Below are 20,751 nucleotides of genomic sequence, written 5' to 3' on the forward strand. Positions count from 1 at the left end.
TGCTGCTTTCTGCTTGCCGCAAGCATGTATCAACGAGATTGAAAGCATGTGCTCTGCTTTCTTATGGAGTGGATCTCCAAATATTACATCTAGGGCGAAGATCGCATGGGAGGAGGTGTGTTGTCCTCGGGAGGAAGGATGTCTTCGCATTAGGAGAGTGAAAGATGTTAGCACAATGTTCATGCTAAAGCTCATCTGGCGTTTGTTCTCAAACACTGCTTCGCTTTGGGTTTCTTGGGTCAGACGTTATTTACTTCGAGATGCAGTACTATGGGATGTTAAGGACACATGGCTGGGCTCATGGGCTTGGCGCAAGCTCCTGAGAATTCGCAATATAGCAAAGTCTTTCGTACGTTGGGATATTGGAGATGGTAACACGGTGAGGTTTTGGACTGATTTGTGGCATCCAAGTGGAAGGCTTATTGATATTGCTGGGGAATCTGGTACTCAAAAGATGGGCATTGGTCGTGATAGGAGGATCTCAGACCTTCTTGCCGGTGGAGCATGGAGGTTCAGAAGATGTCGGGATCAACATCTTCAAAGTATGATCCATGATGTTATCGGATTTCCCATTACTCTATCCAGCGGGCATGACACTGTACTTTGGAAGCGTGGCGATGATGAGTTTGGTAATAAGTTCAGTGCGTCTGAAACTTGGCACCAAATAAGAAGTTCGAGAAGCAGAGTTCATTGGAGCAAGATAGTATGGTTCTCAGAAGGAGTTCTGAGATATGCCTTCATCACTTGGCTTGCCATTCGTGATAGACTGTTGACAGGCCACCGTACAAGCCAATGGGGTCAACCGCAAAGATGTCTTTACTGTGGTGAGCCAGATGAGACGAGAGACCATCTCTTCTTTGCTCACCACAAGAAAACACTCCTAATTCCGACGGATCTTCCGACGGACACCAAGGTCGTCGGACATTTGCGACGGAATACTGACAAATTTCCGACCAAATCCAAAAAAATGAAGTCGTCGGAATTCCGTCGGCCATTTCCGACGGAATTCCGACGACATACGGTTCGTCGGAATTTTCCGACGACTTTTCGACGACATTCTGATAAAAAATGTAACCGTTGTAGTCGTCGGAAGTTCGTCGGTATATTCCGACGAAATTCCGACGACATTCCGATTAACAGCAAAGTCGTCGGAATTCCATCGGTATTTTCCGACGGAATTCCGACGAACCATGTGACCGTTGCCGACAAATACATATGACCGTTGTATAGCCGTTTGGGATTGGACAATTCCGACGGAATTCCGACGGACTTCTTTACATCCGTCGGAATTTCGTCGGAAAGTCGTCGGAGGTCCGTAAGCAATTTCCTATAAATACAACCCCTCCTCATTCAACTCATTCACACTTCATTCTCTCTTCATTCTCTTTAGTCATAACAATTCCGTGAAAATCATGTCTTCAGAAGTTTATTATCGTTCGTGGATGGATAAACCTCATTTGGATCCGAACACCAATTTGCTTACGGAAGAATACGTTCAAGGGATTGGAGAATTCATGAGGCTTGTTCAACAGCAACCGGATGCAAAAAGTGGTATGTTAAGATGTCCCTGCTCTTCTTGCAATAATAATAAGGTTATAAAAGAATTTGATGTTTGGACTCATTTGTATATGAAAGGGTTTTCACGTAATTATAAAGTTTGGTACCTTCATGGGGAAACTGGTTATGAATATGGTAGTACTAGCGAACCTCAGCCTGTTAGTGAACCTCAGCCTGATATTAGGTTAGAAGAATCTAGAACGGATATAGATTATGGTGTAGGTACTGAGCAGATGGTACATGATCATTATAGAGGGGAAGAACCAAACCCCGAGTCTAGGAGATTTTTTGACATGTTGGATGCAGGAAAACAACCTTTGTATCAAAATTGTAGAGATGGTCATTCAGTCTTATCATCTGCAACTAGATTAATGGGTATTAAGACAGACTATAATTTGGCTGAAGAATGTATGGATGCGATTACTGATTTTGTCAAAGGTATTCTACCTGAGGATAACCTTGCACCGGGTTCATACTACGAGGTTCAGAAACTTGTTGCAGGTCTTCAACTACCGTATGAAGTGATAGATGTATGTATTGACAACTGCATGATCTACTGGAGAGCGGATGAGACACGGAATGTATGCAAATTTTGTGGGAAACCTCGTTATCAGGAGACGAGGGGAAGAGTTCCGATCCCATTCAAAAGAATGTGGTATTTGCCTTTGACGGAAAGATTGAAGAGGTTGTATCAGTGTGAGCGCACAGCAAAAGCAATGAGATGGCATGCAGAGCATTCCACAAATGGTGAGATTAGACATCCTTCAGATGCAAAGGCTTGGAAACATTTCCAGTCAACATATCCAGAATTTGCGGAAGAGAGAAGAAATGTTTATCTTGGATTATCTACTGATGGTTTCAGCCCATTTGGAAAGCATGGAAGGCAGTATTCTCTATGGCCAGTTATTGTGACACCGTACAACTTACGGCCGAGCTTGTGCATGCGACGAGAGTTTTTGTTTCTCTCAATTCTAGTCCCCGGGCCAGATCATCCTAAAAGATCACTAGATGTGTTTCTTCAACCACTAATATATGAGTTGCAACAACTATGGGCGCATGGTTTTGAGACATACGATGTTTCGCGCAAAGAAAACTTTCAGATGCGGGCAGTACTTATGTGGACAATAAGTGACTTTCCAGCATATGGTATGTTATCTGGATGGACAACACATGGGAAGCTATCATGTCCATATTGTCAAGATGACACAGATGCTTTCCAACTAAAGAACGGAAGGAAAACGTGTTGGTTTGACTGTCACAGACGATTTCTACCACCTGATCATCCATACCGCAGGAGTAAGACTTCGTTTACGAAGAACAAGCAGGTGTTTGATGGTCCACCTGAGGAAGTTAGTGGGAAAGATTTGTTGAAGCAGTTTAGGTATTTTGATGCAGAAAGGACGCCAGATGTAGGTGGACATGAAAACATTCGAGTCAATGCGGTTGGAGAGCTACATAACTGGCACAAAAAGAGTATTTTCTGGGATCTACCATATTGGGAGAGTCATCTATTGCGGCATAATTTAGATGTCATGCATATTGAGAAGAACTTCTTCGATAATCTGATGAACACAGTCCTTAACATCCAAGGTAAAACGAAGGATAATTTGAAGTCAAGGTTGGATTTAGTCGATATTTGTGATCGTTCTGAACTTCACGTTGATGAGAACGGTACGGCCCCTTTTCCCATTTATCGGCTAGATGGTGCTAGAAAAGAAGAGTTCTTTGATTGGATTACAGAGAAAGTGAAATTTCCTGACGGATATGCATCAAATTTGGGGAACTGCGTTGATAGAAGCGAAGGAAAGTTTACTGGCTTGAAGAGTCATGATTGTCATGTAATTATGCAGCGCCTCCTTCCGTTTGCCTTTTCAGCATTATTGCCACGTAATGTTCATGAAGCAATTGCAGGGATTAGTGTTTTTTTCCGTGACTTATGCAGCAGAGTATTGACTGAAGAGGGTATTAATAATTTGAAGACAAACGCACCAGTCAGCATGTGCAACCTTGAGAAGATATTTCCTCCATCATTCTTTGATGTAATGGAACATCTTGCTATTCATCTCGCAAGAGAATTGGAACTTGGTGGTCCTGTGCAGTACAGATGGATGTATATTTTTGAGCGTTATATGCATCATCTGAAGAAGATGGTCAAAAATCAAAGCAGGGTGGAAGGATCTATAGTGGCACAGGTGATCAATGAAGAAACTGCAATCTTTGCTGAAAATTATTTTCCACCAGAAGTGCAAACAAAACACCGAAGACCTGCTCGGCATGATGATAGAGGGGAGAGAGCAACATATCATGTTACTGTCCCAAGCATGTTCAAGGAAATAGGACGACTTAGTGGAAAATTCACGAAGCGGAGACTTACGGACACTGAGAACGCTCATTTGCAAACATATTTGCTCACCAACTGTGAAGATGTTCTACAATATGAGAGGTAAAAATATTTATTCATTTATTGTTAGATTAATATTCAATAAATTTATTTCATATTGATAATATTTTTGTATATAGTGTATATATGGCGGAGTTGCGTATGACTCACAGGCATGCAACAGAAGATGAGCTTCGACAACTTAGAGATAACGGATTTGCTGCGTGGCTTCGTAGTTATGTGAGTCATATATCCTATTACCCTATGCAAATGATTAGTTTAAATTTAATATATATAAACTAATTAATTTTGCAATCATATATGTTTTTTTTTATAGGTGAATGATGGTTTGGCCAGAGGTCTTGTGTTCGATGATTGGATACGCGAATTTGTGCAGGGACCAAACTATGTGGTCAAATCATATCCTAAATTTTGTACGCGAGGATATGCATTCACAAGGAAAGGTCATTCTAAGACAACATATGATGCTGGTGTTTCATCTTCTTCTGGTGACGATGTCTACTACGGCAACATAAAAGAAATATTGGAAATCCAATTTCCTGGAATGGTTGGATTGCGTTGTGTAGTATTCTATTGTGATTGGTATGACACCACCCCAGATAGAGGAGTGAAGATTGATGCGTTTGGTGTTACATCAGTTCATTCGCGGCGGAAACTTCAATATTATGATCCCTTCATTCTTGGTTCGCAAGCTGATCAGGTATGTCAATATATTCATAATTTTTTACCAATATAATTAATTAATGTTATATATTGAACTAATACTTTGTATAATTGATATGTATAGGTGTGCTACATCAGTTACCCTCGGGTGACGTACAGAGACGATCCATGGGTTACTGTAACGCAAATCAACCCAAGAGGACGAGTGGATGGAACTTCTGATGATGATGAACCATTGCAACCAGAGTCTACCAGCAACGCCCAGGCAGTTGAAGATTTGGAAAATGTTCAACTCGTTGAGAATTTGACTGTGTTTGGACATGATGCTGTCGTACATTCAGAGCCGGAAGCCGAGGTTGGGGAGTTTGATGAAGATTCAGAAGATTCTGATTAGTTTTTTTTTTTTTTTTTTTTTTTAATGGTCCGTCGGAAATCCCTCGCAATATACCGACGACATAGCGACGACAACGGGTTTCATTGAAAATTGGAAAGGTCGTCGGTATTTCGTCGGAAAATACCGACGACATGTTTTTCTATAAAGTTTCAATCATAAAAATCTATAAATTTAGATGCCAAAACTATGAAAATAACACATAATAAGTGTTTAGTATAGTATTAGATCGCAACCGTTCAAATATAACAACTCATTAAAATATTTATGTATGCATATCATTGTTTTCATAACATCTCATCTTAACATTATGTACTTATACAATCATATTTATATAAGCTTACACTACAAAAAATATTGTTGTGTAAAATCGTGTTATAAAACATTTTTATTGTTAAATCTTTATGCAAATACTATATATATTATCAAAGGTTTGGATTTTGCATTTAGAAACTTGAAAAGAACACCCTAAACACTAAGTCGTCGGAATTCCGTCGGAAAATACCGACGGAATGTGTCCGTCGGAAAATACTGACGGACACGTTCCGTCGGAATTTCAATTAGACCGGGAGAACCAAACCGCTTGAAAATTTTCGCGAATCGGCATTTGGTATATTTTAAATATACCGACGGAATACCGACGAACCCGTGTCCGTCGGAATCCACGGAAATAAAAATCCTTCTCCTTTCTTCTTCGTTATCTCCGCGGCCTCTCTCTCTCTCAAAACTCTCCGGCGATTTCGGCGATTTCGGCGATTCCGGCGACTCTCCGGCGATTCCGGCCTCTCTTCACCGGCGAATCCTCTCCTCACCCTCCTATCTCTTCCCCAAACCCCAAATCATGTAAGAATCATCCCAAACCTTTTTTTTTTCAATTGTTTAGGGTTTTGGAAGTTGATCTCGGATTTTAGGTTGTTTGATTGAACATTTTAGGATTGAATGGATAGTTTAGGATATATAAGTTAGGATTGTTGTTTTAGTTTTTTTTGGAACATTTTTTGATTTTTAAAAACGTTTTTTGATTTTTTAAAACGTTTTTTTTTATTTTTAAAAACGTTTTTTGATTTTTAAAAACGTTTTTTGATTTTTAAAAACGTTTTTTGATTTTTAAAAACGTTTTTTGATTTTTAAAAACGTTTTTTTGAAAAAAATATAAATATTTAACACCATTTTTCTTCATTTATAAATTTTAACAACATTTTTCTATATTTATAAATTTTTTATAATTTTGTATACATATATATATATGTAAATCATGTATAGTAAAAATTTTAAAATTTTAAAATTTTTTATATTTTTTTTTAAGTTTCCACTAATAAATATTTAACAACATTTTTTTTTAAAATATAAATATTTAACAACATTTTTCTTCATTTATAAATTTTTAACAACATTTTTCTATATTTATAAATTTTTTATAATTTTGTATACATATATATATATATATATAAAAGGTTTAATAGTTTTTTTTAAAACGTTTATAAAACCTTTTGTAAATATATAAATGAAAATATGTTTGATGGGTTAATTTTTTTTTTTTTAGGGCCGAGGATGAAGCCCGCCCCGCAGCCCGTCTTCGACGTAGTTCGGTGAGCGGTTCCCGTGCATCGGTATCGTCTCATGACTCGGTTCCCGCATATATTCCCGCTCCAGCTCCCTCTGCCCCTCACGCTGCCCCTCACGCTGCTGCTCAACAGGATCCGGGGGTCATGCCGGTTCATCTATTGGTTCAACAACCAGGTCGAGAGCATCTCCCGTTTCTCCAACTCAACCCACGACGAGGCCATAGCACTTGGTTAGTATTTTTTTTATTTGTACCGTTATATTTTTTGCTTTAATTAACTTGCTAACTTGTATTTTTTTTTAAAGGTTCACCAAGTCGAAAAATGGCATTAGCCGGAGCATCAACCAGATGATGTACTCCATGCTCCGTTTTGGATATCCAAAGTGGAGTGTGATCCCTTCCGACGAACGAGAGTTGTGGTTTCGTCAGTTTGCGGTATAGTAACCCTTCATTTTTTTTAAGTTTTTACATTTTTTTACATATATTTACTTATTAAATTGTGTTTGTTTTGTAGCAAGAGTTCAACTGGCACTCCGATCTTACGGAAACAGTCCGTAAGAAATTCAACGAAAAGGCCATGGACTCTTACACAAAGCAGATAAACGCGTGGAAGACAGTTTGGCAGAAGAACAAGAAGCCACGGTTCATCAACGGGGGGGTGTGGGAGCAGTTGATAGCTCATTGGGAGAGGGAAGACACTGCAGAGACGTCTTCTAGGAACTCCAGGAACCGGAAGAGCGATCGTGGCGGGAAAGGTATGTATGTGCACAACCTCGGCGCTTGCTCCATGTCTACTAAGGAGGATGAACTTGTAAGTTTTTTATTATTATTTATCTTTATATTTTTTAAATAAATATTTTATATATTTTTTGGCTAATAATGGCGGTTTTTTTAGATCGAAGCAAATGACGGTAATCCCGTTGATCGTCTCCAACTCATTAAGGTGGCTCACACTAACAAGACGACGGGTCAAATTCAGGACCCCGTGATCAGAGGTGTAGTTGATTTGGTGGAAGCTGAGATAGTTTCTCAATCTCAGCCTCTCTCTGATGACGGCGACTCCACGGGAGCTTCAACCAACCTGTCTCTATTGCAAATAAATGAGATGGTTGAAAAGGTAATTTTTTTTATTAATATATTTTTTTTATAATGTCGATTACTTACTTGTCCATATTTACTTACTTTAAATATTTTTGTAGGCGGTTCCTAAAAGGAAAGGAGGCCGTTTAGTTGGGTTGGCCCGTCGTGCTTCTTCGTATCCGGCATCTTCTTCGCAAGCTCCGTATGCCGATCCCATGATTCTCGAGGAGCTACATGACAAAGATGAACGGATTGGGGCATTGGAGGAGCAGAACACCACTATCCTTTCGGAGAATGCCACTATCCGTTCGGAGAATGCCACTATCCTTGCTGAGTTGGCATCCCAGAAGAAGTTCAACACCGAGATTATGCAGAAGCTAGATCGTTTGATGTCTTCGAGTTCTTCTTAGTTTATTTCGGCTTTATAAAACTTTCGGAATGTTTTTTTTTCTATTTCGGTTTGTATGAATTTTAAACTTTATGAATGTTTTTTTCCTATTTCGGTTTTTATGAATTTAAATTTTATAATATTATTAGTTTTAAATTTCCAATTTTTTAAATTTATTAATATCAAAAAATATATAAAAATGCAAAATTAATTTGTAAAAAAAAAAGGGTATATACCGACGGACAACGGTCGTCGGAATATACCGACGGACATATATCCGTCGGAATTTACCGACAAACTCATTTCCGTCGGAATATACCGACGAACGTGGTTCGTCGGTATATTCCGACGACCGATGTCCGTCGGTAAATTCCGACGCCTACAGTTCGTCGGAATAAACCGAGGAACCACGTTCGTCGGAATTGTAGTTTTCCGATGAACTCTGGTCTCGTGTAGCCGCATCGTAATATCGTCGGAAGTTCGTCAGAATGACGTTTCTTGGTATTCGTCAGAAAGTCGTCGGAATTTCTGACGAAATTCCGACGAATTTTTTTTTTCCGACGAAACGATACCGACGGACGGGTTCGTCGGAAATTCGTCGGAATAGACCGATTCCGACGAATTACCGACGATTTCGGCCATCAGAATCCCCCTGTTTTCTTGTAGTGGCTTGCCCATTTACTTTTACTCTTTGGCTGAAGGTTGTTGGTAATCTGTTTTGTATTGACCCCGACCCGGACTGGGACACCACGGTTGAGCGTCTGCAGAATGGAACGTATGACCGGCTCACGTTCATTCTCCTGAGGCTTGTGTTTCAGGATTCCGTTTACTTCATCTGGATAGAGCGAAATGATAGGAAGCACAGTAACCGAGCAAAGTCTGTGGAGCAACTAGCAAAGTTGATTGATAAGGTTGTCTGGAACAGGTTATCATCTACCCATTATTTCCTCAAGCCGAAGCTGAAAGGAATTATGTGCAGATGGTTTGAAGCTCATTCCCACCACGAGTGATGTACGGTTTTGGAGCTCTTGAAAAGGAGTGATCTATAATTTTTTCATAGGTTTCCAAATTTGTTGATTCTTTAATAAGGTTCAGTTAGTAAACGCCTTATAGATGTACATAAACATTTTTTCAAAGATGATCAATAAATTTAACATTTCATAAAAAAAATAATAATTTGTGAACGAATAGTCAGACATGTCCAAATTGTAAAAAAAAAACAATACAATAATGTAGTTAGGTTGGAAGATCAAGTATCTAAGAAAGATAATGAAAGTGAATTTATTTTAAATTATTGTTCTTTTTTACCGAGAGCGTGATATCAAAACAGAGACCATATCTAGAAGATTAGCATCGTCCTTGGGCAAAAAAGATGACACACATAAATAAAGAAATGATCTAAACTTTTATTGGTCAGAAAAATGACATCAAGAGAGAATTTTACATATCCATTTTTTTTTTTATTTAGTTGATTTCTCTCTATTCTTAACTGCTTCGGTATCAGACGTGTTTGTATAGTGTTATTTTTTCAGACATGAGCATCAGAAAAACTTTTGAAAGTACTATATCAAGTATTCTGGAGTTCTACATGTTTGATATTTGCGCAATAGATTTTTCTTCTAGTGCGTGATCCACAAACAAAATTTTTTTTCAAGCAATACTAATTTTTAGACTAAATTTATATCTCTTACAATGTAAATGATATTGAAAATCTCGACAACTTTTCTATATTCTATGATAAGATTTTCATAATATACATAACATAATCTTGTAGTCACTCCACCGTCTGATGTCATATCTCTGGTTTTCAATCTCAATTGGCCTCCTAACATAATATCATCTATATTCGTACGCAAGTCGAGGTTTATTTAGAATTCATTGTCAGAGAAAACAAAATAATTGAAATCAAAATCATGACCAGTACAGAACATGGAGACATAAGAAAATTGAGTCTATTTTCTTCTTTTCCTCCAAAGAATTCGTTTCCTGTATGCAAAACGTTTTGAATAATTTTTTAAAATTTCAAAGTTGCTTTAACAAAAAGTACTGTTTAAAAACCGAGCTGTCTCTTTTTTAAAATAGATGACAATTAAAGCATATAATTTTTTTGCGCGTAATGAAAATTGACTGATCTCCGGCTATATATACTGGAGCATCTCCTAAAATATCAAGTTAAAATTTTCTTTATATTACCACTCTGAATCCTTTGTTTTCGAAGGCCCCTCTCTAGGTCCGTCTTGAAACTAATCATTCTAATCTCTTTATTTTTTCCAAATAAAATATTATATCAGTGACTATATTTCAATTTCGAACGCATTAACACATGTTTTTTTGGAAAAGTTTTCCTACGTTTTCTTGTATTTTTCTTTCTAAATTCTTTATTTTTTTGTTGCAGGAACGAAAAGAAATGTCGACGGAGTCGTACGAAGATGCCCTTGAAAGACTAGGAGAACTTTTCAGGTACGCTCACTCTCCGTGAGATTCACAAACGTAGATCATTGCCCCCGTATACTTGACCTTGACCCATTATTCCTGGGTACAGAAAAAAAACCTGTCATTTAAATCGTGTGTTGTAAATTTGTAATATGAAAAAGGTCAAGCCTTTTAAAAAAAAATGAAAAAGGTGAATTATTTTGCAGTGATAAATCGGATCTCGGGAACGTGGCCGTCGCAAAGATCAAGAAGTTATTTTGTGAGCTAGAGGAACATAAATCCAATAAGTCATCAGATGCCGTAGAACGAATCAAATCCGGATTTATCCATTTCAAGACGCACAAATTTTTGTACGTTTTATTCCTAATTAATTCCGTATGGAACTGTCGATTTCAATATCAAACATATTCCACATCCAAAAAATGCAAAAACAGACATGTTAGCATGCAATTTTCTGCAACAATGGTTTATATTGATTTAGTCTACCAGTTTGACTAAATAAGGCATTTTAGACAATTTTATTATTATGCGTTGGCAAAAAAGACCACCTTTTTCCCTACACATAGTAAATAGTGCTAATAAATACTTATTATTATTTTAATCTAGTTACCCAATAAAAAGGGTATTGGAAGAAGAGTTTCTTTAAGTTATGGATGCTTTTAAATGTTTATTGGTTAAATAAAGATTGCTCATTATATGATTGGTTTCATCAATTTCCAGGAAGAAACCTTCCTTGTACAATGCACTTGCCAAGAGCCAGGACCCCAAGGTTTTAATTATGCTGATCTCTTTTATTACAATTATTTGTCTTCCTTTTGTGGCTTCCTTCTCTCGTTTCATCTTTCTCTAATCCGCCAAATATAGTATGAAACAGAAGAAAATGATTAGTCCAGTAAAGATAGCATTAATTAACTTTATGGGCAAGCTACTAAAAACCCTAAAATAGAAAGGACGGTTAAGAGTGCTTGATAGTTCCTTTTACAAGTGATAAAAATATTTTGCAGTTTCTGGTGTTTGCTTGTTCGGATTCCCGAGTTAGCCCTGCTCACATCTTGAACTTCCAACCTGGGGAAGCCTTTGAAATTAGAAACATTGCAAACATGGTTCCACTTTTTGACAAGGTTCGTCCAAGTTTTTCATGTCTTTCTAGTTATCTTCACACTACCATCACAAGTTGTTGTTAGTGGTTATTTAATATAAGCATTGTCTCTTTGGAAACTTGCAGACACAACACTCGGGTACTGGTGCGGCTATGGAATATCCAATTACAAAACTCAACGTACGTGATAGTTAATTAATTGCCATGTTCGCTAGAATTGATTTTTAGAGATATTCCTCTTATCTTGCTCTTTTTGAATCGGGGGTGAAAACCTGACGTGACCTAGTTTTAACCCTGAGATATATAATGTAATGATTTGTCATTTCAGGTGGAGAACATTCTGGTGATTGGTCACAGCCGTTGTGGTGGAATAGAGGCACTCATGTCCATTGAAGATGATGCAGCTCCTAATAAGAGGTAACCATACTCAAAACGCTGATATAATCAAATATCTTTAAGTTAATGATCAAGAATGAAGCATTTTGTTTGGCGATTCATTGAAATGGCAGCATCTTTATAGAAGACTGGGTCAAGATCGGTACAGCGGCGAAGAACAGGATCAAGCAGGAGTTTGGAGACCTTAGCTTCGAAGAACAGTGCACCCTTTGTGAGAAGGTACGTAATAATTAAAAAACACACAAGATTTTGCTATGTTCTCTGTCTTACTAAGATCACCTCTATTTTCCAGGAAGCGGTGAACGTTACTTTGGCGAATTTGTTGTCTTACCCATTCGTGAGAGAAAGGGTGGAGAAGGGTAAGCTCGCCTTAAGAGGAGCTCACTATGATTTCGTGAATGGAACGTTTGAACTTTGGGAACTCGACGTCAAGACCACTACTGCGTTTACCTTTTCTTAAGATATTACAACTTACCTTTTCTTTGTGTTGCTTCTAAGTGTGTTATTGTCATGTACTTGCTTCTGTTTCTTGTTTATGTTTCTGTGTGAAAAGAAATGAATAAGCTATAAAGAGCATTTGTTTAGATTCCAGCTTCATTTGAGTCTATAACTTCAAATATTCTACAACAAGATATGAAATCTGATGAATCAATCAACAATCATCAATCTCCTGCCTCTTAGATTACAATTGAACGACACCTAAAATTACAATCAACAATCATTACTCCCTCGGTTCTTTTGTTCTGTGGCGGCGCGTGCAGTTTAGGCCAGTTTGGGCTTGATCTAGGGCTTGTTCCTAACTGTTTTGTTGTGGTATGGTGCTGGTTTGGGCTGTTTGCTTTGTTTCAAGTTCGGTGGAGTGGCACTACTCGCAGTTCACCTCTCCAGACTAAAGGCTCTCCGGTGTTCAGATCTTCGTCTTGTGTGGCTCTGCGTGGCTGCTGTGCGAGCTTGGCAATGGGTGATGCTATTAATGTTTCTCCAATGCTGTGCGAGCTTGACATCCTTCAAAACAAGAATTTGGGAATGTCGCACTCTGCCGATTTCGGTGTCTCCGTGTGATATATCGACCACCTACTGGGAACCATGGGTCTTAACAATAGCCTACGCTTTTAGCTTGCTAGTTTTAGTCTTCCTTCAGTCATGCCTCCTTACATTTGTCAAATGTAAGTAGACATGTCAATTAGGGCCGAAGCCCGCAGCCCGAGCCCGCTCAGCCCTAAAAATTACCGTGCTTGGGCTTAGTTTTATAAGCCCAAAAAAATGGGCTTTTCGGGCTAAGCCCATTTGGGCTTTGGACATTTTGGGCCTAAGCCCGTATGGGCTAGGGCCGGCCCGAAAACCCGAAACTTTATATTTTAATTTATTTAGTTATGTAAAATAGTTAATTTTCTTAATTATTAATTTATAATATTATCTTAAATCATAGGTAAAAACCCTAATCTGTGGCGGCGCGTGCAGTTTAGCTTGCTAGTTTTTGTCTTCCTTCAGTGATGCCTCCTTGCGTTTGTCAAATGTAAGCGAGGTTATTAGAGTGTTTAGGTTTGTTTCTTGTTGTAGTGAGTTAATCATCTGCTACTAGTGTCTTTCTAAGCCTCTATCTCAAATGGAAAATGGTAATAATACTTAACTTTTTTACCAAAAAAAAGTCCATATGTTATCAAGGCTTCACAATGACATCCATTAGAAAAATTAGGGATCATTGATATACCATGGTTTTTACCACTTTTATATCATGGTATAAGTTTTATTTAGAATATATTATATGTGTTTGGAGTCGTTTTAGAGTCGTTTCAGGTTCATGTACATTTTGAACAACTTTGGAGATTTGTATAGTTCCAACTATATTTTTTCATCCCGATTGGATTGGCTGACGATCAAACTCTGAATTAGTGGTATATTCTCTTGAGCAACCAAGTTCTCCAGCATTTCTACATTCCACTCCTTCGGTGTTCCATGTATGAGTTCATTCACTATTATGCGTGGGTGGAGTACTGGTGGTGGACCAAGCTGGACTAGCAGAGATCATAGGAATCCATGGGTCCTCCCATACCTCGAATTTGAAACCCTGACTGTACTTTATGTGTGATACCTATATTCAGCAAAGGTCTAGCTGCCGTCAAGCTTGTCCAAACAAATGAAAGGCTCTCGGTAGCAGTCGCTCGCAAAGGCGAGCATAGATGATAGTATCTTCCTCGTAGAACTCTCGCAAGAAGAATGCCTGGGAATTGGATCAGTCTCCACAATTGTTTTGCTAAAAATGCCAGTTAGATTTTTCGCACACCTCTAATGGGAGGAGAAACTCGACATTACGTATGTTGATTTAGGTAAGGCTATAGCCTTTATAAGGACCTCGTTTCCATTTTTTATCAACCATAGTCCTGATTAGCCATTGATTCTATAATCAAATATGTCCTTTGGGAAAGCAAATAACATGCACTTTGATCCACTTATGTCTTCGGAAATCCCTAGGTATGTTCCCATTCCACCTTCGTTATCAACTCAAAAATTGGATTTGATTTCCTGCGTGATAGTACCAAGAACCCTTTTCCCAAAAAGAAGTGACGACTTCTTGAAGTTAATACATTGACAAGATACTTTTCCATATATCCTTACTGCTTTCAAGCTCATCACATTCAACGGGCTTCGTCTTACAGAAGAAAATGCTATCATCATCAAATAACAGGTGGGATACCAGAAGGCTAGCATGCGATACACACTTCCCTGTTATCTTTCCTTAATTCTTTGCGTGATTTAGAAGGTTAATGAGCGTTTACATGCACAAGATAAAGATGAAAGGAGATAAAGGATCTCCTTGTTGTAGGAAAATGTTGCCCATTTGCTGTCAATTCATGAGAACATGGTATTTAACAGATGTGATACATCGCATAATCCACTAGATCCAATGATCCGAGAATTCCATATTTTCCATGACAAGGTGAATAAAATCCCACTCCATACGATCATCATATGTTTTGCTCATATCCGTTTTAATGGTCATTCGCTTATGTCTTCCACCTGGTATTGTTCTGAGAGCATGAAACATTTCCTGGCGTTCATAATACTATATGTAATATGCCAACCTGCAACAAAGGCTAACTGGGTTTCCGGGATACACTCGCATAATACTTTCTTCAGTCTCTGGCATAAGACCTTTGAAACTATTTTATAGCTCACATTACGTATGCTGATTGGCCGGAATTGTGCCAATTAAGTAGATTTATCCTTTTTGGGAAAGATACCCTTCAAATAAGAATTCATTGACCATACGAGTTTAGTCATCCTTCACAATATCACAAAACTTTTGATAGAATAAGGCGGTTATTCATATGGTCTAGGAGCCTTCTCCCGATGCATTGCATAAAATGCAAGATTAACCTCCCATTTTGTAATTGGAACAGTGAGATTCTGGTTAATCTCATATGTAATTTTCGAGATGTTTCCCAAAGCATCTACTATCTTCTTAGGGTTTGATGATTCAAACAGATTCCTAAAAGAGCTAATAACAATGGTTACTAGTCCTTCCTCATCTTCCACAGTGTTTCTATTTCCATCTGTCAGCGGTGTAATCTGATTTCTTGCTTTCTTTTGTTTTGATTAATTATAAAAAATACTTTTAACTCATTTCCCTCTTTCTCAGCCACACAATCCGATTCTTTTGTTTCTAGAACATTTTTTCCAGTTTAAAGATTTCAAAAAAAATTTTAGCTCTGCAGAATGCTCTTATGTTCTTGTGTGACGCGGAAGGTTAAAAAATAGGAAAGAGAATGTTAAAAATTTGAACAATTGTATATGGTTTAAAATTGTATTTTTTTTATGTTTTTATGTAAATTGAGATTTATCTAGAATTCATTGGCGAAAAAGCTAAAATAATTCAAATAAAAAATTAAGATCAATACAGAACATGGAAACGAAATAAACTTATGTATTTATCCAGAGAAATTCTAACTTTACTTCAAATTTGATGTTATTCTTTAAATTAATCATTCTGAATCAATAAAAATATTTAAGAATTATTTATAAAAGTTTATAAACTCACACACCTCCTAAATACTAAATCCTAAACAATCATTACTAAACTTTAAATTCAAATGTTATAATATTTTGACTGATGTATTTTTGAAAAATAATATCTAACTTAATATATAAACAATTACTCGTTGAACGTCTATTTCGTTTTGTCCTCCTGATACCAAAATATTTCAATCTTGGAGGGTTTTTGTTTTTTCTGTATGCAAAACGTTTTGCATAATTTTATGAATTTTCAAAGTTTCTTTAACTAAAAGTACTGTAACAAACTTTTTGTTTTTAAAATAGACAAGTTAGTCATCTAGAATTTTCCGTGTAGTGAAAGTGACTGATATTTGTCTATAAATAGTGGAGTAGCTAGAGGTCATCTCCCAACATATAAACTAAAATTGTATTTATTTTTAAGTATCTTTCTCTAAATCCTTTGTTTTCCAAAGAAACACCCGAGGTCCGTCTAGAAACTTAAATCATTTTAATTTCTCTTGTTTACTTCACAATTTTGTGTTTTGTTAGATTCGGTTTATAATAATGAAGATCTCTATTGTTACTTCAATCGTCTATCAAACTATAAACATTTTAATTATAAAATTTATACAAAAATTAATTTAAATTTATTTTATAATTTAAGGTCTTAAGTTAATGTTATAAGCTTTTTAAAACTTGACGTAAAAAAAAGAAGAAGTCTAAGTCAGTGTTTCACTAGACTTGGGCCGATTCTTCTCGGCAAAATGAAACCATTGTTAGATTTTGATTACCTTAGTTTTTATAGTATCAGCCATCGATAGTTATAGGGTTTTCCGCAAAAAAGCCCTCACTGTGGTTTTTTTTTTGCAAATTAATCCGCGAATTTAAAAATTCACGGGTAAACTCTCCAAGTGCCAGTCAAACCGCAATATAATCCTCGGCCATATTTATGTGTATTTGACTGTGTATAATTTTAACATTTTTTCAATACTAGGTCGTTTTGGCGCTGATTTTTTAATGAAAAAAATTTGTTGAACCCCACCTTCATTGTGCATTTACGCAAGCTCCCATGTCCGAGGAAAACAGGGTCATTTCGTTTTAGAAATCTATATAATTGCGTTTGTTAAGTAAACAAATATATATGTTGGCCGAGATTGTTATATAGCATGCACATGATATTTAAGGTTCAAATTTCAAACCACGAGTTCAACAATTTTTTTTCATTAAAAAATTAGCGCCAAAACGACTTAGTATTATAGCCAAATTTAAACAAAAATTAATTTAAATTTATTTTATAATTTAGGGTCTTAAGTTTATGTTATAAGCTTTTTAAAACTTGATGTAAAAAAAAAAAGAAGAAGTCTAAGTCAGTGTTTCACTAGACTTGGGCCGATTCTTCTCGGAAAAATGAAACCATTGTTAGATTTTGATTACCTTAGTTTTTATAGTATCAGCCATCGATAGTTTTTTTTGAGAAAGATCAGCCATCGATAGTTATAATTACAAAGTCATTTCTTCTCTTCTTTTTATTTTTTTTCCAAAAAATAATTATATCAATTACTATTTCAATTTAAATCTGTCTTTATAGCATTTTTTGGTTAAGTTTTTATCATTCTTTTTTTTTTATCAAGATAAAAAATTTCATTCTTTTATGGAAAATTGGATTGCGTATACATAATAACACCAAAAATTAAGTTTATAACCATAACAAGTCTCATTGTTTCATTCTCACTCTTACTTCCATCGTTGTTCTCATTCTTCTGAAACTATTTTTTTCTTTTCTAAAATTTATTTTTATTTTTGTTTTCTTTATTTATCCCATAATCATTTACAAGTTTTATCCCATATCAACAATATTCTATATTTTAATTTGTTAGGTTTTTATAATTTGTATAATCTTGTTAGCCATCCCCAATGTTTGATTTGTTTTCGATCTTAATGGGTCTCCTAACATTATATCATATTCCTACGTAAGTCGAGGTTATTTAGAATTCATTGACGAAAAAAAGCAAATAACTGAAATTTAAAACTTTTTTAAAAAATCATGACCGCTACAAAACATGGAGACAGAAGAACATTGATAAATTCAAAATTGGTGTCCTTTAAATGCCAAAATATTCTAACTTGGAGGGTGTTTCATTTCCTGCATATGCAAAACGTTTTGTATAATTTTTTTACTTTCAAAGTTGCTTTAACGAAAAGTATTTAAAAAACAACCCCGCTCTTTTAAAAATAGTGACGGATATCTGGCTATAAATAGCGGAGTAGAGAACATCTCTTAACATATCAAGTACAATTTGTATTCATATCACTCTCTACATCCTTTGTTTTAGAAAGCACGTCTCAAGGTCCGCGCCTAGAAACTAATCATTCCAATCTCTTTATTTTCAATATAAAATATTATATCAATGACTCTACTTCTATTTTTGAATGAATTCACACATGTTTTTGGTAAAGTTTTATAACTTTTCTTGTATTTTCTTTCCAAATTGTTTTTTTTTTGTTCTAGGAACGAAAAAAAATGTCGACCGAGTCGTATGATGAGCTAGAGGAACATAAATCCAACAAGTCATCAGATGCTGTAGAACGAATCCAATCTGGATTTATCCATTTCAAGACTCACAAATATTTGTACGTTTTATTCCTAATTCCGTATGGAACCATCCATTTTAATATCAAACATATTCCACATCCAAAAATGCAAAAAACAGTCAAATTACCATGCAATTCTCCGAGTTTTTCTACAACAGTGGTTTATATCGATTTAGTCCCACCAGTTTGGCTAACTAAAGCATTTTACACAATTTTATTATTATATATGTTTGCAAAAAAGGACCACCTTTTTCCTTACACATAATAATAGTGCTTATAAATACTTTTATATTTTAATCTAGTTACCTAATCAAAAGGGTATAAGACGGAAGAAATGTTTCTTTAAGTTATGGATGCTTTTAATTTGTATTGGTTAAATAAAAATTGCTCATTTTATGGTTGTTTCATCCATTTCCAGGAAGAAACCTTCGTTGTACAATGCACTTGCCAAGAGCCAGAACCCCAAGGTTTTAAATTTTGCTGATCTTTTTTATTAATATTAATATTTGTCCACCTTTGGTGGTTCCCTTTTGTCGTTTCATCTTTTCTCTAATCAGCCAAAAATAGTATGAAACAGAAGAAAATGATTAGTCCAGCAATTATAATAGTGCCTCTATGGGCAAGCTACTAATAAAACTACAAACCCTAAAAATTAGAAAGGAGGGTTAAGAGTGCATGCTTGATTGATATCTTCTTACAAGTGTAAAATTTGTTTTGCAGTTTCTGGTGTTTGCTTGTTCGGATTCCCGAGTCAGCCCTGCTCACATCGTGAACTTCCAACCTGGGGAAGCCTTTGAAATTAGAAACATTGCAAACATGGTTCCACTTTTTGACAAGGTTCGTCCAAGTTTTTCATGTCTTTCTAGTTATCTTCACACTACCATCACAAGTTGTTGTTAGTGGTTATTTAATATAAGCATTGTCTCTTTGGAAACTTGCAGACACAACACTCAGGTACTGGTGCGGCTATGGAATATCCAATTACAAAACTCAACGTACGTGATAGTTAATTAATTGCCATGTTCGCTAGAATTGATTTTTAGAGATATTCCTCTTATCTTGCTCTTTTTGAATCGGGGGTGAAAACCTGACGTGACCTAGTTTTAACCCTGAGATATATAATGTAATGATTTGTCATTTCAGGTGGAGAACATTCTGGTGATTGGTCACAGCCGTTGTGGTGGAATAGAGGCACTCATGTCCATTGAAGATGATGCAGCTCCTAATAAGAGGTAACCATACTCAAAACGCTGATATAATCAAATATCTTTAAGTTAATGATCAAGAATGAAGCATTTTGTTTGGCGATTCATTGAAATGGCAGCATCTTTATAGAAGACTGGGTCAAGATCGGTACAGCGGCGAAGAACAGGATCAAGCAGGAGTTTGGAGACCTTAGCTTCGAAGAACAGTGCACCCTTTGTGAGAAGGTACGTAATAATTAAAAAACACACAAGATTTTGCTATGTTCTCTGTCTTACTAAGATCACCTCTATTTTCCAGGAAGCGGTGAACGTTACTTTGGCGAATTTGTTGTCTTACCCATTCGTGAGAGAAAGGGTGGAGAAGGGTAAGCTCGCCTTAAGAGGAGCTCACTATGATTTCGTGAATGGAACGTTTGAACTTTGGGAACTCGACGTCAAGACCACCACTGCGTTTACCTTTTCTTAAGATATCACTACTTACCTTTTCTTTGTGTTGCTTCTAAGTGTGTTATTGTCATGTACTTGCTTCTGTTTCTTGTTTATGTGTCTGTGTGAAAAGAAATGAATAAGCTATAAAGAGCATTTGTTTAGATTCCACCTTCATTTGAGTCTATAACTTCAAATATTCTACAACAAGATATGAAATCTGATGAATCAATCAACAATCATCAATTTCCTGCCTCTTAGATTGCAATTGAAAGACACCTAAAATTACAATCAACAATCATTACTCCCTCGGTTCTTTTGTTCTGTGGCGGCGCGTGCAGTTTAGCTTGCTAGTTTTTGTCTTCCTTCAGTGATGCCTCCTTGCGTTTGTCAAATGTAAGCGAGGTTATTAGAGTGTTTAGGTTTGTTTCTTGTTGTAGTGAGTTAATCATCTGCTACTAGTGTCTTTCTAAGCCTCTATCTCAAATGGAAAATGGTAATAATACTTAACTTTTTTACCAAAAAAAAGTCCATATGTTATCAAGGCTTCACAATGACATCCA

General features: G+C 36.4%; 3 protein-coding genes and 1 pseudogene across 3 annotated transcripts; all 4 read left to right on the top strand.

The window, feature by feature from the left end:
* Positions 1-46: 46 nt before the first annotated feature.
* Positions 47-9,054, top strand: LOC111213492. The gene is made up of 2 exons (XM_048759559.1): positions 47-913; positions 8,746-9,054. The coding sequence occupies exons 1-2, from the start codon at positions 47-49 to the stop codon at positions 9,052-9,054; spliced, it is 1,176 nt and encodes a 391-aa protein (XP_048615516.1).
* A 285-nt stretch (positions 9,055-9,339) lies between these two features.
* On the top strand, positions 9,340-9,452 carry LOC125589519 (annotated as a pseudogene).
* Positions 9,453-10,187: 735 nt separating this feature from the next.
* On the top strand, positions 10,188-12,556 carry LOC125589036 (beta carbonic anhydrase 3-like). The gene is made up of 9 exons (XM_048761171.1): positions 10,188-10,274; positions 10,440-10,504; positions 10,684-10,827; positions 11,198-11,246; positions 11,482-11,598; positions 11,703-11,756; positions 11,905-11,993; positions 12,086-12,191; positions 12,265-12,556. The coding sequence occupies exons 2-9, from the start codon at positions 10,452-10,454 to the stop codon at positions 12,430-12,432; spliced, it is 780 nt and encodes a 259-aa protein (XP_048617128.1). The 5' UTR covers positions 10,188-10,274; positions 10,440-10,451; the 3' UTR covers positions 12,433-12,556.
* A 5,654-nt stretch (positions 12,557-18,210) lies between these two features.
* On the top strand, positions 18,211-20,352 carry LOC111213647 (beta carbonic anhydrase 3). The gene is made up of 8 exons (XM_022715448.2): positions 18,211-18,313; positions 18,475-18,596; positions 18,976-19,024; positions 19,278-19,394; positions 19,499-19,552; positions 19,701-19,789; positions 19,882-19,987; positions 20,061-20,352. The coding sequence occupies exons 2-8, from the start codon at positions 18,487-18,489 to the stop codon at positions 20,226-20,228; spliced, it is 693 nt and encodes a 230-aa protein (XP_022571169.1). The 5' UTR covers positions 18,211-18,313; positions 18,475-18,486; the 3' UTR covers positions 20,229-20,352.
* The last annotated feature ends 399 nt before the right edge of the window (positions 20,353-20,751 follow it).

Source organism: Brassica napus, chromosome C6, assembly GCF_020379485.1.
Source record: "Brassica napus cultivar Da-Ae chromosome C6, Da-Ae, whole genome shotgun sequence".
NCBI classification, from domain to species: domain Eukaryota; kingdom Viridiplantae; phylum Streptophyta; class Magnoliopsida; order Brassicales; family Brassicaceae; genus Brassica; species Brassica napus.